Source organism: Melopsittacus undulatus, chromosome 7 (assembly GCF_012275295.1).
Source record: "Melopsittacus undulatus isolate bMelUnd1 chromosome 7, bMelUnd1.mat.Z, whole genome shotgun sequence".
In the NCBI taxonomy this organism is placed as follows: domain Eukaryota; kingdom Metazoa; phylum Chordata; class Aves; order Psittaciformes; family Psittaculidae; genus Melopsittacus; species Melopsittacus undulatus.
This window is the reverse complement of record NC_047533.1, coordinates 62,102,011-62,122,477: the sequence shown is the minus strand read 5'-3', so window position 1 is coordinate 62,122,477 and position 20,467 is coordinate 62,102,011. Positions and strand designations below refer to the sequence as shown.

The window sequence follows — 20,467 nt, the reverse complement described above, 5'->3', positions numbered from 1 at the left end:
TATCTGTTTACATGGATGACTGCAACATGCACTTTGGCGTAGACTTGCCCCATATTGGGTTTTCAGTTAGCTACATAGGTTAGCATGCTGCCGTGGGCGTTTTGAAGTCTGGGTTGCTCTGGTTACAGTGAATTGGCAGGATGACTCTCCCTGTAATCCCTGCATGGCTCCAGGGATGGGTGGGAGCCCACAGTGCTGTTCAGATTTGTGTTGTGCCAGATCTGTAATACATCCCACTTGGGTTTTGTGATAAGAGCTTTTCAGAAGTATTCCAGAAGGGTAGTTTAAGCCTGTATTGTTCTATATGGAACTTTTCACATTTGAAAGGGGTGAGTTGCAGGGTGTGTGTGTGTGTGTGTGTTGGAATTAAGAGAGAAAGCCTTCTGTTTTATCTAGGATGTTGTTGTATCAGGGAACTTTGCCTGGACTTTGGGCAGCTCAGCCCTGTGGCTGTGTTAAGTCCAGTCCTGGGCAAGATTTACTGTATCTACTGCCTTAGGACTGAGACCAAAAGGATCCCACTTGCTCCTCCACACCTCCAACACTTGCCATTTTTTTTGTGTTGCTGTTGCATTCAAGAAGTTCCAAATTCTGCAGAAATTTCAAACATTTTTTAACTTTTAAGTCTTGTTTGCACCAAACCCACTCCATCTCCAGTGAAATTTCTTGTGATCTAGAGACTAGGTTTGCTGGCCAGATCTAATAAGCTACAATTTTACTTATAAGAGCATATTACATCATTTTTCTTTCTCTTTAGTATGGCTTTGAGGCTCTTTATCGTAAGTGCACTAGTGGATGGATGCCTACCCAATCAACTAAACTTTGGGTTTCTTGACTTTATACCTCTTGAGTTTATAACTTAGATTAATTTAAGGTGTTCTTAAAATACTTAAATGCAAATATTTCAAAATACCGAGATATTAATGCCTAATGGCTATAACTGTGTGTTGAAAGATTATTTGCTACTCTGTATCTATTTTTCAGTTGTTTGTAATGTTTGTTGTTGCAGAAATTTCTGTGTCCCCAGATGAAAATCATTTGTCCGGTGTCTCATTTTGGTGTTCAATCATTGTGAATGTCAACCTGATCTGTGAGGCCGCACAAGTAAATTGTAAAGCTTGAATGAGCTCAGAGCTGTGATTTATTTATTTATTTATTTATTTATTTATTTATTTATTTAGAGTTAGGACTTAGGACTCCCGATTTGTGTGCTTCTCCTTTATTTTACACCGGAGCTTGCTTGCTGTCTTCTTTTTATTGCTGGTGGTAAAGTGACTCATCAGTCTGGCTACAGAAACCTAACCCATGCTTTTTTTTTCTTTAGGCACTCAGTGTTACTGAAACTCTGATCAAACCTTTGGAAAGATTTAGGAAAGAGCAGCTAGGAGCTGTAAAGGTTTGTCCTGCCTTGTCTTCATGTTGTTTGTTTAACTTCTCTGCTTGGATTACACTGCGGTAATGACATGTAATTGGCGGAGAGATACTGTTGTTTACATTTCATGTATTCACACTTCCCCCCCTCACACACTCTGAGAACTTGCTTCGGAAACAAATGGAAAGTATGTTTCAAGAAGAGAAGAATGTGTCCTATTTTCTAATCCCCTTATCTTTTGTATCTGGAATGGGAGCAATCCTGCTAGCAGCCCATCCCCCTTCTTCATGGGTAACTGTTCTGCTCTGCATCTGCTTGCAGTTACACAATCAAAGGCTGAAAAATATTAATTACCTAAAGGAGCTTGCTTATTCGTATTCTTATAATTATATTTTTGCAAAGCCTGCAAAGTGAAAATTGCCTTATTTTATTACTTTGAGTTGCTTCTGTGTGAGTGCGGAAAAAGCAGGGATGGAGAAGCTAAAGACAAGATCCATTTAAAGTTTTTTGTTGTTGTTGAAAGTGTTCAGATTTTTTTTATTGTTTCTATGTTGTGCATATTAAAAAAAAAAAGAAGGGAAGGGGCAAAGTAAACTTCATGTCTTAAATACAGGCTAACTTTGGATTAAAGTAGGGGCAACAAATTTGACATCTTCCTACCTTCCTTCTTCCAGGGAGACATCTAAATGCTCTAAATGCAAGGAGGAGAGAGAAAAGAACATTTAATACAGTTTTCTGTTGCAAAACTCAATTCATGCATTGTTAAACTACCACTGCAGTTGTTTTATTTTACAACTCTATGACTTCATCAGCAGTGACACTTGATAGTCAAAATGGTGTTTCAGTTACGAGAGCACTATACATTCTGACTTGGGCAGGAATGATTCATATGTTCTGAATATGATTTCAGTGCACAGGAATGGAAAATGCTCAGTTTGTAAATCATTACAGTTCAATAGTCCAATGAGCTTTGTGTAGTTTTATGGGCTTCTAAGTATATCAGACGTCCCAACCAACATACCATAAGAACTTGGTCTGCGATATAGGGATTCTTCCAAAGGAAAAGAGAATTCATTCTAAATGTAACCTATCGTCATAAAAGCAGCTATGATGAATGGATTGTTTCAACAGTACTTTTGGTGTTAAAGAACATGGCTGGATCTGCAGTGAGACCTCCTAATACTTTAAATTACCTGATTATTTCACTCATCTCCTAGTCAGGATTCTCTCCCTGATGTTTTTAACATGACAAGTTACATTCACACAATCTACATCTCGCATTTTATTTGGATGAATGTTTCTTTCCTTATGTCCCTGCATTACTGTTCTTGTGGAGTTGAAGCTCCTATTTTTGATTTAGCCATTTTTCTGTTTTTTGGACAGAATTCTTAGTGACCTTAAAATAGAGCAGTCTTGCATAATCCTGTAACATTGAAATAAAAATCCTTTATATAAATATTTAACTCTTGGAATATTCTTAACCACATGCTTATTTAATATAATGAAAGTACTAACACTGGAAATATAACACTGCTTAGCTCTGAAAACCAGGTTATGGCATGTAGTAGTGAAATGTATCTGGAACAATTTGTAACAGTTGCATTAGGAAAAATTTACACTCTACCATTACAAAATTAAAGTTGAATCTGCTGTCTCAGATTTTTCTGTATTTTGCATCCCCTGCTGATGAAATGGTCTGAGTTAGGCTTAAGAGGAAAAAGAGTTTGCTCAGTAGTGCTGGAAACTGAGACCCTTATTGAATTACCTTAGTAAAAGGTGTTGTGCTCTAATCCCAACTACATGTGTGAAGTTTTTGGCTTTGCTTGTGTAGAAGTCTATAAGAGCTATTGTTTTTACTTTTCCTGGCAGCACCCAAGGTTTGAAGTATGAACAGAAATTTTGCTAGTATAAGCACAGATCACTACTCCCCATTCTTCCTAATTTCCCATATGCTGATATGGCAACTGTAATCACACTAAAACCATATGCATATCTTAATGTTTCTGGATTAGTAAAGTATGATGTGGCTGCTTTTTTAAAGGAAGTTCTTAGGGTTAGGATGGAGGAAACTCCAGCATTTTTGGTAAAAGCCCTTGGTGAGAAGCAGTCCTAAACAGGTTAGATCCTCCTCAATAGAATGCCATCTGCAACATCCAGTTGTACAGAGAACAAAAATGTGTATCACTTATAGTATTAAAAATGAAAGTTTAAGAGAAAAATAAGATAAAGTATATCTGTCGAGTCTAACCAGCATGGTGGGTAGAATACGGTTTAATGGAACATCAAATTGACAGCTGATGGAAAGTATTTGAATTGAACTGGTATCTTTCTGAGGGGTAAATCTGTCACTTCTTTAATATGTAATTAAAGACTTAATTTTACTCATTATAGGTAGTTTTCAACTGCAATTTGTTATATTAAAAATAGCTTCAAAACTGATTGGTTGATTTCATCAATACTGATTTCTGTCTTACCACACAGTCAGGAAACTAGAACTGAGGAAATGAAAGGGTTTTTTTACAATCTCTCCTCTTAAATGAGATCCAAGAGCTCAGATTTCCTAGAAGCATTTAGTGGCTGTCCCTCTTCCAGTACATTGCTTTTAATGACTGGAAAAATGGATTTGCACATGTAAATGATACTTGTGTCTGTGAGAGTTTCTCTTTTGCTAGCATAATTTTGCGTTTTCTGGAGATTTTTCTGTAGTTTAGAAAGTGTGTTGGTTGGTTTTCTTTTTTTCATGGGTGCAGTTAACAGTCTGGTAGAAGCAGAAATTCGGCATAGAGGTCTTTGTATGGCCTTAAGAATCAAGAAATTCTATAGAATATGGAGCTGTATTTGCTTTGGGTTTTGAATTGTGGACCTGTCGGAACTTTTTCCCTAGGAAGTTTTTTTTGTTTATTTGGTTGGTTGGTTTTGGGTTTGTTTTTTCCAATAAAACTGGTATTTCCTTTCAGGTCCTATATTGAAAAACCAGATGTGGATGATTCTTAACAATGTTGAAAAAAATTCAATAAATCAAGAAGAGGTGGTTTTCTGGGGCTTTTATAACTTAGAAGATGTAGGCATGTGTGTGATAAGTTTCACTGTAATGATGCAATGGTATTTTCATTTCAAGTTAGACTTCAAATGAATTTGAGAAGTCAGTTGGAAACATACTTTTAGTTCAGAAGCTGTGTCAGTTTGTTTCTATTTGTTTCTGACAAAGTAGAATTTTAGAAGAAGAAGGAGGCTTTTCTTACATCTTTTACATATAAATGAATGTTACTTTGTTCTGTGTCTAGGAGGAAAAGAAGAAGTTTGATAAAGAGACAGAGAAGAACTACAGTTTGTTAGAAAAGCATTTGAATTTATCAGCTAAGAAGAAAGAGCTACAATTACAAGAGGTATTGTTGCCTTTTTTTATGCAACATGAAAGCTTTGGAATAAGTAAATACATTTTATACAAATGTGAAGCCAGCAAATGTAGTGGTAAAAGAAGAATTTCTGTCATAGGTTGGTATTTGCTAAACTTAGTGGTGTACTCGTACTGTTTTCCGAATTGAGGACGTTACTTGGTATGTGTAAGAAGCACTGAAAATCATGTTAATTTTTGTATACAGTTAATAGTAAAGTGCAAGTATATTATGAAAAACCCCATTTCTTATGAGGCTTTACCATATTATATAATTTGCATTGCATTGTATGTATTAACTGAGTGTCCTGTGTTAATGCTTTATGCAAAGTTCAGCAACACTTGAATTCTGGAAGGAACTGGTTTTGTGCTTTTTCTTATGTTTTGAAGATCTGTTTTTTTTCAGTTGATGCTACAAAAAAAGTTTGTTGACAATTTATAACTTAAAACCAGAACTGTTTTGCCTGGCATTCTTTCCGTCCCTGTGGGTTTATTATCATCATCCTTATTTGTAATAGCTTTTATTTCAGGAGCAAAAGCAACATAGTATGTGAGAAGACAGCAGAGAAATCTTGCAGAAACTTGCTCTGAGTGGGATTTTTTCCCAGAGAAATGTAATTATGTCATAATTATTAATGCTCAGTCTATTAATACCTTTTATCATTAAACACTTCGTGTTTTCCTCAGAGAACTCTACTCTCCGCCCTCTAACCCATCGTAAATAATCTATCCCATTTCTCATTAAAAATGGTTGATATAGCTGACAAGTTAGCTGGTAGCTTAAGAGCTCTGATCGTTCTTGAGTTCCATTAGAATGTTACTTCTCTGTACGATATTTGCAGTGTACTCCTTCATGGGCATAAAGGAGTTTCTTTTGGGCAGCTGAGCCGCCTCGGTGAAGTTAATGGCTATTGCTCATGTGTCAGAACCTGTACTTTAATCAAATTGGTCAGCTGCTAAAGAACCTGATGCAGACAAAATAATAAAGTGTTAATTATGATCTTTTATTTGATGATATCAAGAACCATATTTCCAAATCTGAAACGAGACCTAACCTCAATGGAAAAACACAAAATGCTTGCAAGAAGCATTTTGAAGCTGTGTCAAATATACTCCAATGTTTTAAAGCATTTGTGAAGACTAGAATGAGCAAATAGGTTTGTTTAAAATGTCCTTCAAAATCTAATGAACAAAAATTCTGAAATTCTTCAGTCAGGCTCTTTACTTTGTGCATCTGATTTTTGGAGAATAATTGTGTAAGCAATTAAAAAAGAAAGGTCTTGCAACATTTTGACATAGTTCTAAATAGGAAAAGCTTTCTTGCAAAAGCATAGAAAATAGGTGCATATAATTGCATGGGAGCTTCCTAATTTAGTATTGTACATGGCTAGTCTGGTCAGTTCCTGACTGGAGTAAGTAAAGGATGTAGGTATAAATTTGACAGAAATTTGGTGAAAAACATACCATATTGTAGTGTGTCTTACATTAATGTAGCTTTTGACTCTCCTAGTGGAGGAATATTCCTGAAATTTCACTGAGGTACAGTGTGTATCTTCTATCTGTATTTCTTTGGCAGTACACAGGGGAATTAAGAGGATTTAAAATGGTTGTGTTGGGTATTGCATTCTTGGAGGGGGTAACAAAAAAATAACAACAACAACAAAAAAAGACAGCTAGAAACAGGCTTAGGTGGGGCTTTGGTGTATATAGGTCTTAGTATCAATTAGCCAGATGTCCTAGTAGACCCTCTTCATAGTCTCTTTCTATGGTGTCATGGTATCCTTCAGTACATGTGTATATCATCAGAAGCTTTCCTAACTTCTCAAACAAATCCTGTGTTTCATGGTTTATAGGATGCATCAAAATAGCTTGGCTCTTTGAAACACCTTTTCTTACTGTTGTGCATATGAGTGCTTTATTTGTTTAATGGTATTTGTTGTCATGCCCCTTTAATTGCTGACAGACTTGTAGCACTGAGCAGTCAAGAATGTCTTAAGGCAAAACTGTCTTTAAGCTAATTTGACTTATCCTCTTAAAGCATAGCAGTCACTGTTCTGCCTGAAGGATATGGTCTCAGTATTTAAGAGAGTCTATGATAGTAAGCCTGGTCCTTTCACCTACCCCTTTCTCCATTGCCCTTTGTAATTTAGTGTAGATTTGCTAAGTCTTGGGCAAAGACTTAATCACTTAAGAGTATCCCAGTGTAGCAGTTCTTTAATGTATTTTAACAAAGTTTTCTGTTACTGAATTTTTGAAGTTTTATAATTAAAGAGACAATGGACCTTAAATAACAAGTTCACAAAATAATACGTATATGCTAGAAAGGTAAATATTTATGTATAGATGAATGGTAGCTGAAGTATAAGTGTTCACCGTCAATATGGTGTTGGTGTTTCAGCAAAGCTGAGCTAAAAATCAGCTGCAGCTGACAGGGCTGTGTTTTTAAGTATTTGATGCTCTGTGGAAACTTGTGAAGCATCTTACCCACAATGAGCCTTTTTTTTTCTTCTTCTTTTATTGCTTCTCTTGTCAGAGTGAACACAGGTGTGGGATGTGTTCAATAGCATTCTGCTATTTACAGCAGTTATTTGGCTTCTAGAGTAAAGCCTGAAGTACCAGTAATGTGTTTTTCAACAGTAACTTCTTCAGTTTGACTGGAAAGATGATTTCCCTCTTTTCTAGCGGAAGATGCTGCTAGCCCCCTCTCTCTGTTTGGGCAGACACTGTTTCAGTGCTGTTAAAGCAGTGTGCAAGAAACTGCTCTAATATATTTGACTTGGATTTTGTAGAAAAGAAGCTTGAAGAGGTGTTACTGGAATGCTTCTAAAAAATTAGACTCATGATTCAGAACAACATATGTTGCCTAGTAGAAAGAGATGGCTGCTGCCGTTTCAAAGTACATGAATGGTGTAACGGAACAAATCCCAGCCTGGAGAAAATTATCTTATCGTTTGCCACTTGTATGCTATACATGTGTCATTTTGAAGCTGTCTGCAAAACATCTCTGAAACTTCATTAGGTGTATTCTGTGTGCAGGCAGATAACCAAGTGGAGCAGAATAGAAAACACTTCTACGAGCTATCCCTCGAGTATGTATGCAAGTTGCAAGAGATACAGGAGCGGAAGAAATTTGAGTGTGTGGAACCTGTAAGTATCAATGAATTCAGCCTGTCCTGTCATTCATAAGGGATGGAGAAGGAATGCAATTGGACAAAAGCCAAGGAGCTCCATTTTCTGGGAAAACACGTGCGATTGTGTGACTTAACAGAATGTAAAGCACTCTTGTTACATCTGTGTGAATTCCTAGTACAGATATGATTAGCCAGGCATCTCAAAGCTTACCTCAGTAGTTATAGTTCATTTGAATACACTGATGTTGGTTTCCAGAAAATGTGTGAAATGTTGCACTGAAGTACATGCAAAAACAATGATTTGTGGTACGAGATGGAATAGAGGATTCATGAAGATGATGTTAGGGTCAGACTTTTTTGCATCTCTATTCTTTTTTTAACCACTGAAGTGTTATTCCCGACTAAAGTAAGGAATTTTGCCTTCAATATGAAAGTTGCACTTAGAGGCCTGTTAGTGGAGAATGGTAGATATACATCAGTGTGCTGCTGGCTAAAAAGCTCATTGTCAGGTAGTCTGATAAGGTTGATTTCAATTGCAGTTGAATCTGTGTAGAAATCAAGGGGTTCCACTGGATTTTAGTGGAAATCTTACATGCTGGGGGAGGGACTCTTCATTAGGGGCTGTAGTGGTAGGACAAGGGGTAATGGGTTCAAACTTACACAGGGGAAGTTTAGATTAGATATGAGGAAGAGGTTCTTTATTGTGAGGGTGGTGAGGCATTGGAATGGGTTGCCCGAGGAGGTTGTCAGTGCTCCATCCCTGGAAGTGTTCAAGGCCAGGTTGGACCTTTGTGTTTGGCCTTTGGTGACATGGTCTAGTGTGAGGTGTCTCTGCTCATGGCAGGGAATTGGAACTAGATGATCTTAAGGTCCTTTCCAACACTAACATTTTCATGATTCTATGTACTGAGCTGGCTTATTTAAATCTCTGAGAAGAGCTTATTCTAAAGTTCTCTAAGCATGCATGTTGTGGTTTAAACCCTGTTGGGAGTGGGGGGAAGGGAGTACACTGCATGGCTGACTTGCTGACAGGGTTTATACCATGACAGGGTATTAGATCTGAAGTATAAATGAAATTTTGTGAAACAGCAAGAGAACAGCAATGGTGAATTCAAGGGAGGATAGATTATAGAAGTGATCTCCATTCACTATTACTTTGAAGTCTGTGTTTTTGGACCAAGTCTGTCCTCTTACTTCGATATGATTCTTTTAATGTAATAATGAAAATAGTCCCAAATGACCCTAATCAAAGTAGTTGGTCATTGTGAAGTTAATGACCTGTGTATTTTAATAATATATTAATAACGCATGAATATAGTATAACTTAGTTTATTCCTGCATGAATGTGGGAATAAATTGCTTTAAATATATTAATATTGAGATTTTTTTTAATAAATACAAAGCTTTGGCTTCAGTTCTTGTGTTTCAAACCATTTGAGGTTTCCTTAGAGACAGCCAAATTATGTGTTTGCAACATGTCTCTTTCCCTTTCCTGAGTGCTCCCTCTGGATAGGGCTGAGCTTTGTTGCTCAATTTGTATTTGAAGTTTACACTAGGGTAATAAACTGAAATTAGTTAGTACCAAATTCTTATCCTCTTTCTCTTTCGTAATACTTTAAATTGATGTGGATTTTTGATTTTTTTTTTTTATATGACTTCAGACTTTATTAAATACGTTCTTTGGTTTATTCTCTTTATTAAAGAGTTGTTCTTTCCTGTGTTACTCACTTCTTTCCAACAACCTAACCAAACAGGAGAGGTAGACAGTAGTGTACCTCACCCTGTTTCAAATACAGTGTAACTCTTTTAAATTGGAACAGTGAAGTCAGAAACTGTAATGTGGATCATTTACTGATTCTGACAGAGGGTCACATCTGAATATAAAAAGTAGTGATGGGTAAAGTTACCAAGGAAAAGCTTCTCTCTTTGAACAAAACAGGTGACTCTTATGAGAGTTATCTCAACGTGGTCTTTAGCTAGGTAGGGGGTTGACCAGGGAAAAGGTGACTAAATGACAGAATGATCATTACCTCCTTATGCAAAAATATTTATTCCAGACATCATTGGTCTCTGAGCAGCTGCAGGAAAACACTATGTAGGAAAGTTTGGGAGATAGGCAAATATACTTTGCTTATAGTCAAATTTATCAAAATCAGTTGTGAAATTCCAGAGACAGGACTATCCAAACATCTCTATATACCTAGTTGATAATTTGGGTCGAAGTTGTTACTCATAAATTGTAGGTATTAGTGGAGATTTGGTCTGTAGGAATCATTTTGTGATCTTTCATCTTGCCAAAAAAAGCTATGTGTGTCAGTTGTATTCTGGTAATTGGAGTTTTTTGTTCTAACAAGTCTTTTGTTTGTATTTCAGGTGCTATCATTTTTCCAGGGTTTGTTCACTTTCTATCATCAAGGATATGAACTTGCTAAAGACTTCAGTCATTACAAAATGGCCCTGCAGATAAATATACAAAATGTAAGCTGAGATTGATATCTATGCCTTCCTAATTTTTTAAGCAAAATTGTACACTTCAGTTACTGTATGTACAGTAATTGCCAATACATTCGTCGATTAGTGCGTTGTCTGTGAACTTTGGGTATATAGTGCCATCTCCTGGCTAATCAAACGCATCACTGAACAAATGATCGCTAATTCCAGTGAGTTTTTTGTCATTTGTAATACGCATCTAAAATCCAAACACTGAATAAAAGGCACCCGCTACTTTTTCTAGTTTTTTACAGAAACAGAACCATAACACAAGGGTTTACCATAAAAGAGTTTAACAGTGAATTAAGTCTGTTAAAATACAACATATAACATTGGAGAATTCAGATGGGTGATGAAAGGTCAAGATTCTAAGTATTTTAGGTGTTTGTTTGTCTAGAAGCAGCCCGTAGGGCAAGAACACCCCTGTTGGCTTGGGGTGCAGGGCAACTTGGTGTTCATACCCACGTTATACTTGACAAAGCAATGTATTCATCCAAGGACAGGCTAACCAGGGCCCACTACTGGTTAGCAGACCCTCCCACTGAATTGCCCAGTGTGATACACTCAGGACTGGGAGAGCGGGAAGTGAGATGACAGGCTGCAGCAGTGGGGCTGACAGTCACTAGTCATGGTCTGTTTGCTTTCTTGAGATTTGTTGAAGAATGAAACTCTCTCAGAGGAACTTGGATGTGCCAGAGGCCTGTTGGTAGGGAACAAACCAGGTGCATTAGTGTGAATGAGGAATTCATGATGTTGTGTCTGTTCTGTTGACCTCTAAGGGCACATGGAATTAAGACACATAAATTGCTTCTCAGAGGTTGCAGCCTATTTTTAGAAATGGCTTAACTAGGAGGCAGTAACAGGGAGGTGGGAAGGTGGAAAGGCGGAAGGGAGGATTATGGTTCTTGTATTACGTAGTGACATGATTCATTACCATTCCTCTAATTTCTTTTCTCAGATGTTTTAGTCTCAAGTTTCCTTTTGAGCTGTTGTTTGGTTTGGGTGGGGGAACCGGGTAGTGGTAACTTCATCAGCAGACTTTCATAGAAGTTAGTGCTTCTGGAAGAAATTTCAGGACCACCTTGGTTCTTCCTTGTGCTTAGCTTAGCATAGAGAAGCAGCATGGAGCTACAGTGGATAGAGAGAGGAGAGCTGATTAAAGATAAGAAGAAATGAAACATGAGAGGGAAGCTCTGGTACAGTTTTGAATAGCTGGATTTCAGATTAGAGATGGAAAAGAGACAGTGAAGTGGTCTGAAGAAATGATGAGCAATAACAAGGCAAGCTAATCTCAACAGCTGCATTTTCAATTGCCTGAATGGCATTATAGTGTGCTCCATCAAATCCAAAAGAGATGGAGCATTCAGCTCAAGGTTTATGAATAGATAAAAAGATTTCAAAAAGCTGTAGAGAGAAAGGAGGCAAAGTTTAACAATTATCTGATGTAAGAGAAGAACAGAAGGAAGCATCTGAAATGATCGTGAGAGGACATAACACATTCACCTCTGTATTGAAGATGAACAGAGCGTCCCAAAGTTAAACTAAGGCTTGGCTGTGGTACAGCTGAGCTGCTGGCAGAACACTGGATTGACAGGTTAGAAGTTGAAGGGTACAAGATTCAGTATCCTCAGTGGATATGGAAGTGATCTGGGAGTTGCCAGTACGGCTGTAGTAATTGCCATCCATTTCATTCAGGTTGTCTTTATTCTGAGAATTATGCTGTGGTTTTTCTCTCCACACCCTGCCCCAGGCCCTGCCTTTTTCTCACACACACCACCCCCCCCCCCCCAAAAAAAAAAAAACCTGAAAGAAAGAAGAAAAAAACAACAACAAAAAAAACCCAGTCTTGTAGCTCAAGGTCGAGTAAACTGATTCTTCCAACAGTCTTTTTCTCTTATAAAAACCCTGTGTCTTCAACTGGATTCCCCCTTGCTCCCAGGACTTCCTCTTTTTCTGTGCCCAGCCCTGCACAAGGATCCTTGCAGATGTGACCATGCTCTTGTGCCCTGCAAGCAAACCTGGCCTTCCCTAGGAAGAGGTATAGCCATGCTGGTGCAGCAGCTGTGGTTAACCGCTGGTTAAGCTCAGCTTTTGTCACAACACAGAGGCCCATAGAAATTTTCTTGAGGTTTCTGGAACCTGTGGTGCTCCATCCTGCCATTCCTCCTGCCATTCCCAGGATACATTTCACACATTCAGGTTTGTGATCACTGCACAGCTAAGACAAAGGTTCTGGCAGGATCATTTAAAGCATCTAACTTCAGAATGGTCAGTGCTCATATGGGAAGGTTTAAATGTGAGCACTCTGTCACTATCAGTTTTCTACCTTTGTCCTGAGTGCAGAGTATAATTTTTTTTAATGCAGCTCTTCTAGGAAATTATGAAAAAGAGCTTAGAAAATTGCTGGAGCCTTTGTAATGGGTTTATGTGCAGGGCCTGAATCTAGAATTTGCAAGCACATGTGACCTGAAATTGAGATGATGGATATGGGGAGGGTTCAGAACAGTGGGTTTGCCTGGAGGTAAGATGAAAGTTGTTCTTAGTCATCATCTAAAGAACATCTCCAGCTTTCCTTTATAAAACATATGGGTATGAGTGGCTACTCTGACCAGCTTGCATACACTGTGCTTGTGCCCATGAATAAACTCAAGCATAAATCTGGAATTTGAATATACAGATGGCTAGTCAGGAGCATAGTGTTAACTGTCTGTGTACAAGAATGGACACATGTTTATACTCATGGTGTATTTGTCAGTACATGCAACTCTATGCTTGTTCTGAGTTAAAAAAATAAAACAGGTGAGGCAGCATTTTAAGAAGCTCATCCATTTTCAGAAAAATAAAGGTGCTCTCAAAAATTGATGGAACACACCAGCATGCATCTTGTAATGATGTGCTTTACTCAAAATACATGTATCAACTGGGGAAGATACTAGCTCAGAATTTACATGTATGTTTTGAATTAATGGAATTTGGGCAAGCAGGTATGGGGGAGAAAACTAGGTATTATTATGGTAGTTTTGGGTTTTGTATTTGCGTACTGGCCAATTGCTAGTGCTTTTCAGACCAAACAAGAGTTTCTTGTGTCAGGTGTGAGCTGCTCTGTGATTTTGTGTAGTCCTGTTGTGTAAGTTGTGGATGGTGTGGTTACTTTCTGTTTTTCCTAATATTCTAATAAATATTTCTCCTGTGGCTGTTTGCAGACTTTGGGATGAGTGACATTCAGGAATAATAATCAACTGGACTTTATTTTTGTTTGCTTGTTTTTATGCTTCTGCTTGTATGTGGTCAAAACATTTGGCATGTATATAGTCTTAGTGTGTAGTCATTGTTGGTAAGCTTTCTGTCACTTTTTTCTCAATAACCACAGAAGATCTCCTTTCTGACAACTAATATGAATCTCATGAACTAAGCCAACATTTGTAGTGATATTTTATAAGGAAAATTTAATATTCAAATCCAAAGTAATTTTGCACTCACTATTTCACTACTTTCTGAGCAGGCCAGCACATTGGTCTAGAAATCTACTCTGGCAACAGACTGCCTTGGGCAGGGGGAATAATTAATTTATTACTGATCAAATCAGAGTATCATAATGAGAAACAAAAACAAATCTTAAAAACATTTTCCTCCCCATTTGCTTCTTCCTAGGCTTTAGTCCCAAGCTCTCTACCTCCTCCCCTCCAGCAGCACAGGGGGATGGGGAATGGGTGCTGTGGTCAGTTCATCACATGTCCTCTCTGCTCCTTCCTGCCCAGGGGAGGACTCCTCACATTCTTTCCCTGCTCCAGCATGGGGTCGCACTCAAAGAAGGCAGTCATCCATGAATTTCTCCAGTGTGGGTTCTTCTTCACATGAGTTATTCACGAACTGCTCCAGTGTGGGTCTCTTCTATGGGCTGAAGTCCTTCAGGAGCAAACTGCTCCAGCATGGGTCACAAGTCCAACCAGCAAACCTGATCCAGTGTTGGCTCCTTTCTCCACAGGGCTACAGGTCCTGCCAGCAGCCTGCTCCAGAGTGGGCTTCCCAAGGGGTCATAGGCTCCTTCCAGCATCCTGCTCGAGCGTGGGCTCTATCATGGCCCGAGTGGCACAGCCTGCCTCACCATGGTCTTTACCATGGGCTGCAGGGCTGCTCTGCTACAGCACCTGGAGCACCTCTTTTCACTCCTTCACTGACCATGGTGTCTGCAGAGCTGTTTCCCTGTCATGTTCTCCTTCCTCTGTCTGGCTGCAATTGCACAGTTTTATTCCCCTGCTTTAACTCTGTTATCCCAGAGGATAACAGAGCAACCACTGTTGCTGATGGGCTTGGTCTTGGCTAGTGACAGGGTCAGTCTTGGAATTGGCTGGCATTGGCTCTTCTGGGAATAGGGGACGCTTTTTACACAAACCACATCTGTAGTCCGCCTGCTGCAAAAACTTTTCTACACAAACCTAGTGAGTTGCTATAACTCCTGTCTGTCAGGAAGAATAAGTAAGTCTTCCACTCTCTACTAATGGATTTTTGCTGTCTTGTTTTAGACGCGAAATCGTTTTGAAGGAACAAGGTCAGAGGTAGAGGAGCTCATGAACAAGATCAGAAGAAATCCACAGGAACATAAGAGAGCAAATCACTTCACAATGGAAGGCTATCTCTATGTACAGGAAAAAAGTAAGGTGTATCTTTGTATTTCTGTAGTGCCCATACTGTGCATATAGGCAAGTCTTATTTCTACAGGTAACATGAGTATGTAAAGAATCTACAGTTTATTAAACAGTCAGTTAAGTAGATGTTCAAAGCCTTTAATGGCAGTGTTATTGTGGCTCATAAAAAGAGCATGATGCTGCGTGTCACTTCTTAGCAAAGGTGACTGAATGAAGAGAAATTTTATTTGACCAAAGGATGTATTTAATTTTATTTTTAATCCCTTACTAATGATGTCCACTAGGACTGTCAAACATTTGTTGTAGTCAACAACATAAGTTGTCAAATTAATCTGTGAAAATTGGGCTAGTCTAGTATGATGAAATTGACTGTCATTTCCTTGATTCAGTGACATGCTTTCATTACAGTGGCATGCTTTCATTACCTAATTGTGATCATGGGGTCAAATAAAGCAGGCTATATACTAGGAAGCTAGAGTTGAAAATCTTGGTGTGGAAGGTACATGTCACACAAATCATATATTGTCAATGCTTTGTATCAATCTTCCTCATTCTAGTAAGAAAGCCAAATAAAGGGCAGAGCTCTTAGCCCTCAAGGAGTGGCCACAGAGTAATTTATTTTTGTGTTTTGTTTAGTTTTTTTCCCTTTATGTTAATTAAACATTTTGCATAAATTTGTATATTTCAGTTGTGCCCTTATAGAAAGTTTGCTTATTCTGATGAGAGATTTTACTTTTATGATATTTAATTAATTATTGTATAAGTAAAGACTTCTATAAAATGTTCACAAATTGAAGTCTCTGCCACATTCTTGATGGTAACATTAGTATTACATCATTTGGAAACAAGTTTTAAGAGAACTAGCAGTAAAAAATGAGAAAAAAATCATTATTCTGTGAGATCAGTTCCCTGGTCTTGGTCATAATGAGCGTGGAATCAGCTGAAAGGATCTGGGAGAGATGGGTATACCTGAAGCTGAGCTGGGGAGGAGCAGGGCAGTGAGACTGTCTAACTGTCCATATTAGGAGCAGTGAAATTCTGTTAGCTTGAGCCATTTGTAGAAAGGCTTCTCTGATACTTTTCAGAGTCCTTCAGAGCTGAAGATTCCTTAGCAGACTTTTCTTTTTAGGAAAAGTAAATTAATAGAAGTGAGGAGATCCAGAGGATCAGAATACAAGTTTTAACAGTTAACATCACGATGCAAATCTACATCAAGGGGGCTGGGCTCATAAGTAAGTGGGTGTAGGGTGTGCACTTGGTGAATAGTTTGGACTGAGTTTTGCTGTCAGAAAATGGGATCAGACCTTCATCAGTAGGTCATGTAGAGCTTGTGTTAATCTACAGCTCAAGTTACCAAGTGCAAAATTAGGTTTCCATGATCTGCCTATGTAAAATTTCCAAGGGATGTTTATTTTGTCGGGAAAAATTATTTTGTCTATAGCAGTGATACAAATATATGTTCCATTTGTCATTAAGCATAAACGTGAAATACATGTATCACTTTGTAGAATAGTAAGCACTGGTTAACATTTGTATTGCTTTCTATTATGTTCTTAATTCATACATTTGTTTTAAATACTGCATAAGGAATTAAATGAAACTTTTAATATCATTTTGGAAAGCAGGAGAAGAAAGCACAGGAACTGGAAAAAGTGTGTACTGTTTAATGCGTGTGTGTTATGTAGGGCCTGCTCCCTTTGGTTCCAGTTGGGTGAAGCACTATTGCACGTATAGGAAAGAGACAAAGAAGTTTACCATGATCCCATTTGAACACAGATCAGGAGGAAAAGTTGTAAGTATATTTTTATATTCTACTCTTATATTTGCACTTTATCAATATCAGAGGATGTGTCAGATAAGATGTGTCAAGTACTTTTCCTCTCTACCCAATTTTTTTCTCCTTCATGCTATTCAGTCTGCCATTTAAGGACATTAACTTGAAGTGATGGATGGATGAATAGATAAGAATTCTGCAGACTTTTCAATTGCTTCCTTTTAGGAGACCAGAGAACATGGTACAGATAAAATGCAGTGTTTCACCATCTGAGATCTGGTTTATCCATGAGGCATTAAACTTGTTAAACTATAAATCAGGAAATTAGAAGAGACTTAGAAATTTCTTTCTTACATGCTTTAATACGATTTTTCTCCCAGAGATTTAAGTACTAGAAGAGGGACTAGAATGGAGAATTTTAATAGGAATATAATTCGTACTGACAACTGAATGTAATTTCAGATATCTTTGATAGCATCTGAAATATTCAAGACCCAAGACTGTTGATCTTTAAATGGCTTTAATTCCTGTTGAAATAATTGGGAATTGAGGGTACTCGGCACCTTCAGAGATGACGTGTTAAATAAGTGCATTAATATGGATGAAATGCATTTTGTTGCAAAGAAAAACGATCTCCAAAGGTGGAAAATAATGCTTGAGTCAATATTCCTGTTAATGTACACCCTGCCCTATCTTCAGATTTGGTTAGAAAATCATGTTGTTGGAATTTTATCAGGGTATTATATCCTATTAGTTTGAGCAGAGGGGAGATGGCTTTCATTGTTTTGAGGGCTGTGTATATTTACAAATATATTGATTTTGGAAGAATCTTTCAAAAGCTCTGGAAAGTCTGCCATACTGAAAATTAGTGGCATTTGGCTTCCTTAATCATTTCAGTACTTCTATGAATTTTTTATCCTGATTTACTCTAATTATAATAAGCCATTTTAGTTAATACAGTATGTGTCTAAGCATTCAGCATTCTAAAAAAGCTTATGAAGCCATTTTTGCTGTATTAAAAGATCTCCCTTTTTGAAACCCACACAATGCAATTACTCCTTCAGTGACAACCTCCTGTATCTGGAGATGTTGACTAAGACAAGAAATAATTAAAATCTACAAGTGAATCCTGATTAAATCCAGTACAACTCATGCAGTGTTCACAGATGAGTTTATTTGATTTCTGAATACTTATGGATAAAATATGTGATTCTAGCGTTGGCTGATCTTGAAGAAAGGGCTGGTTTTGTAAGACAGATAAAAGATAATAAAGGATCACTCTTTTGCCATAAAATAGGACTTATCGTGTGCATATATTTTAACATGTGCAAGATATTTCTAGCAAAATATTTTTGTTAATTTAAATTCCTATGGTAATATGTCATGCTGTAAAGTAAAAGCTAAAATGGGTTCAATATTTTTGTGTTTACATCCTGTAAGTGACCATGGAATTTATATGCTATTGTGCAGAGATCTGAATGGCAACTGTGAGCAAATTCTTTTGCAAGTGTCAGTTTTCAGTATAGCTTTTGCCATTATTTTAGTGTAAATTTATCTTATGTGGTTTGTATAGCTGGTTTACTAAAACTTTTAATTTCTGGGTCAAACATAAAAACACCTTTCTTTTCACAGGGTGAGGAGGAACTCTTTGTCCTTACCTATTGTACCAAAAGAAATATAGATACTATAGACAGACGATTCTGTTTTGACTTAGAAGCTTCAGACAGGTAAGCTCATGAAACACACTGGAAAGGATTCTTTCTAGGTAGTAGTTAACATTACTGTAGTATTACTGTTGTGCTTTGTTCTTATTTTTTCAATGGTCATTCTGCCAATGACCATTGCCAAATGGGCCATTCTGCCAATGGGAAGTAGTCACTAGAGGAGAAGGCAAGCACTGTCATGGATTTTACTGGATTTTACCTCAGTTGTGTGTAGCAGAAATAGGGAGGGTCTAAACTGAAACGTCTACATTTTATGAACTCATATAAAAGAAAGGCATAGGAAAAATTAGCTAACCTAGTGAAGAAACATGACTTAAATGGGAGTATGCATAACTGTAGTGGAAGACTGATCACACTAGAAATTCATGCAGTCATCACCATGTTGTATCACCAGCCTGCTTTCCAAAATGGCATGTTGCTGGAGGTTTATGCTGGATTCTCAGACTTGCAAATAAGAGCATTAAAATAAGAGCATTGGGATTTTGCCTTTTTTTGTTTTTGTTGCCTTATTTAAAAAGAATGGCTCATTTATTTCACTAAAATGATCTTACAGTTTCTTACAGTTTTGTCAGTGTTATAGTCTTCCTTCAATAATGAAGATGAGAAAATCCAACTTAATAGGATACTGCGAATAAATGCAGCTGTAGTAAAGTTATGTTCTTTTGATGCAGATTGTATCTGTGCAGAACAGGGTCATATCTAGCATTAGATGTTAGATATGAGTTAGTGGACTGTTGGCTGAATTGTTGCAACCAACCCTTCTGAGCTGTTTTTAACCAGCACATTTGCTCCTTACTTATACTATTAAATTATATTCTAATTTATCATGCAGTAGATCTTCAAGTTTTATAGGCTTTAGGTTTTTTTCCCAATCAAATTCATAGTGCACTTCACTTTAAATGCAGTGTGGCCAATGCTGTCAGGCGCCTTTGCCCTATGATTGCTGGTGGTCTGCCAATATGTCTGTGATAAGGATTATATATGCACACTCAGTCTTAGGTCAGAGGCTATGCTTGGCTTGCATGGCCAGTCAGACTGGCCTGCCTGAGGCATGCCTGTTTGTCTAATAAGCAATGAGCAAAGGAATGTGAAACTCCTGTTGCATCTGAAAACTTCCAGCTCTCTTGGCAGATAACAAGATACTCATTTATGACTTGGGTGGCATTTGTCACAAGTCTACAGCATGGTTTGAAATTGCATTTTTGTTTTGAGCAGGATGTGGCTTAGCTATTCTAACACTGTGTCCTAAAAAAGGGAGTGAAGATTTATACTCCTGACATCAGCTCCTCTTGGGTCAGTGTCAATAACAGATTTTGACCAAAGTCTGATAAAGTTGCTAAAAAAGTACCGTGAGAAACATCAGTCGAACCCCCTCTGTGTGTCATCTCTGTTCAGTAGGGTATCTGGAGTTTGAAAAGAGATGGATGGAGAGCAGTATTTCCTTGATCCTGCAAAACATTTGTTTTCAATCTCTTCTCTGGTAAAAGTGGGAAAAATCTAATCCATCTTTCTGTCCAACTATAATAGACCAAACTGGTCCACTGTGACCTTGGTATCAGACATTTTTCTTTTAATAATATATGTGTGTAGTACTGAGATGTTCCCATGGAGATTAGCTCTGTGCTGCAGGCCATTAGCTTGTTTCCTTGGTATCAGCTCAGGGCATACTTATCCCTTGGCTTGTCCAAGTTAAAAAATAACATACGGATTGACGGCTGGCTGAGGGGTTTTCTTTGTTCCTCTGCTGTGAAAGGAGGCAAGATTGTAAAATTTTAGGAAGACCTTTTCAGTAGACAGTATTCAGCCTTGTGTGTGACTTGAGCATAGTTTGGAGCTGGCTGAATATTTATGGATTTTTCTTTTAAAAAGAAAGCCAAAATTCTTTTTCTTTAAATTCTGATACGACTAGAAGCTCTGAGAGTGCTCGGATCATGGC

General features: G+C 37.8%; 1 protein-coding gene across 1 annotated transcript in view; it reads left to right on the top strand.

Annotated features, from left to right (window-relative positions):
• ARHGAP10 (Rho GTPase activating protein 10) overlaps window positions 1–20,467 on the top strand; it is a 154,037-nt gene that overhangs the window by 56,767 nt on the left and 76,803 nt on the right. Inside the window, exons 4-10 of the mRNA XM_005146570.3 lie at window positions 1,325–1,396; window positions 4,657–4,758; window positions 7,803–7,913; window positions 10,271–10,375; window positions 14,911–15,040; window positions 16,719–16,825; window positions 18,440–18,534. Coding sequence (XP_005146627.2) covers window positions 1,325–1,396; window positions 4,657–4,758; window positions 7,803–7,913; window positions 10,271–10,375; window positions 14,911–15,040; window positions 16,719–16,825; window positions 18,440–18,534 — 722 coding nt within the window. The remainder of the gene's footprint in view (window positions 1–1,324; window positions 1,397–4,656; window positions 4,759–7,802; window positions 7,914–10,270; window positions 10,376–14,910; window positions 15,041–16,718; window positions 16,826–18,439; window positions 18,535–20,467) is intronic.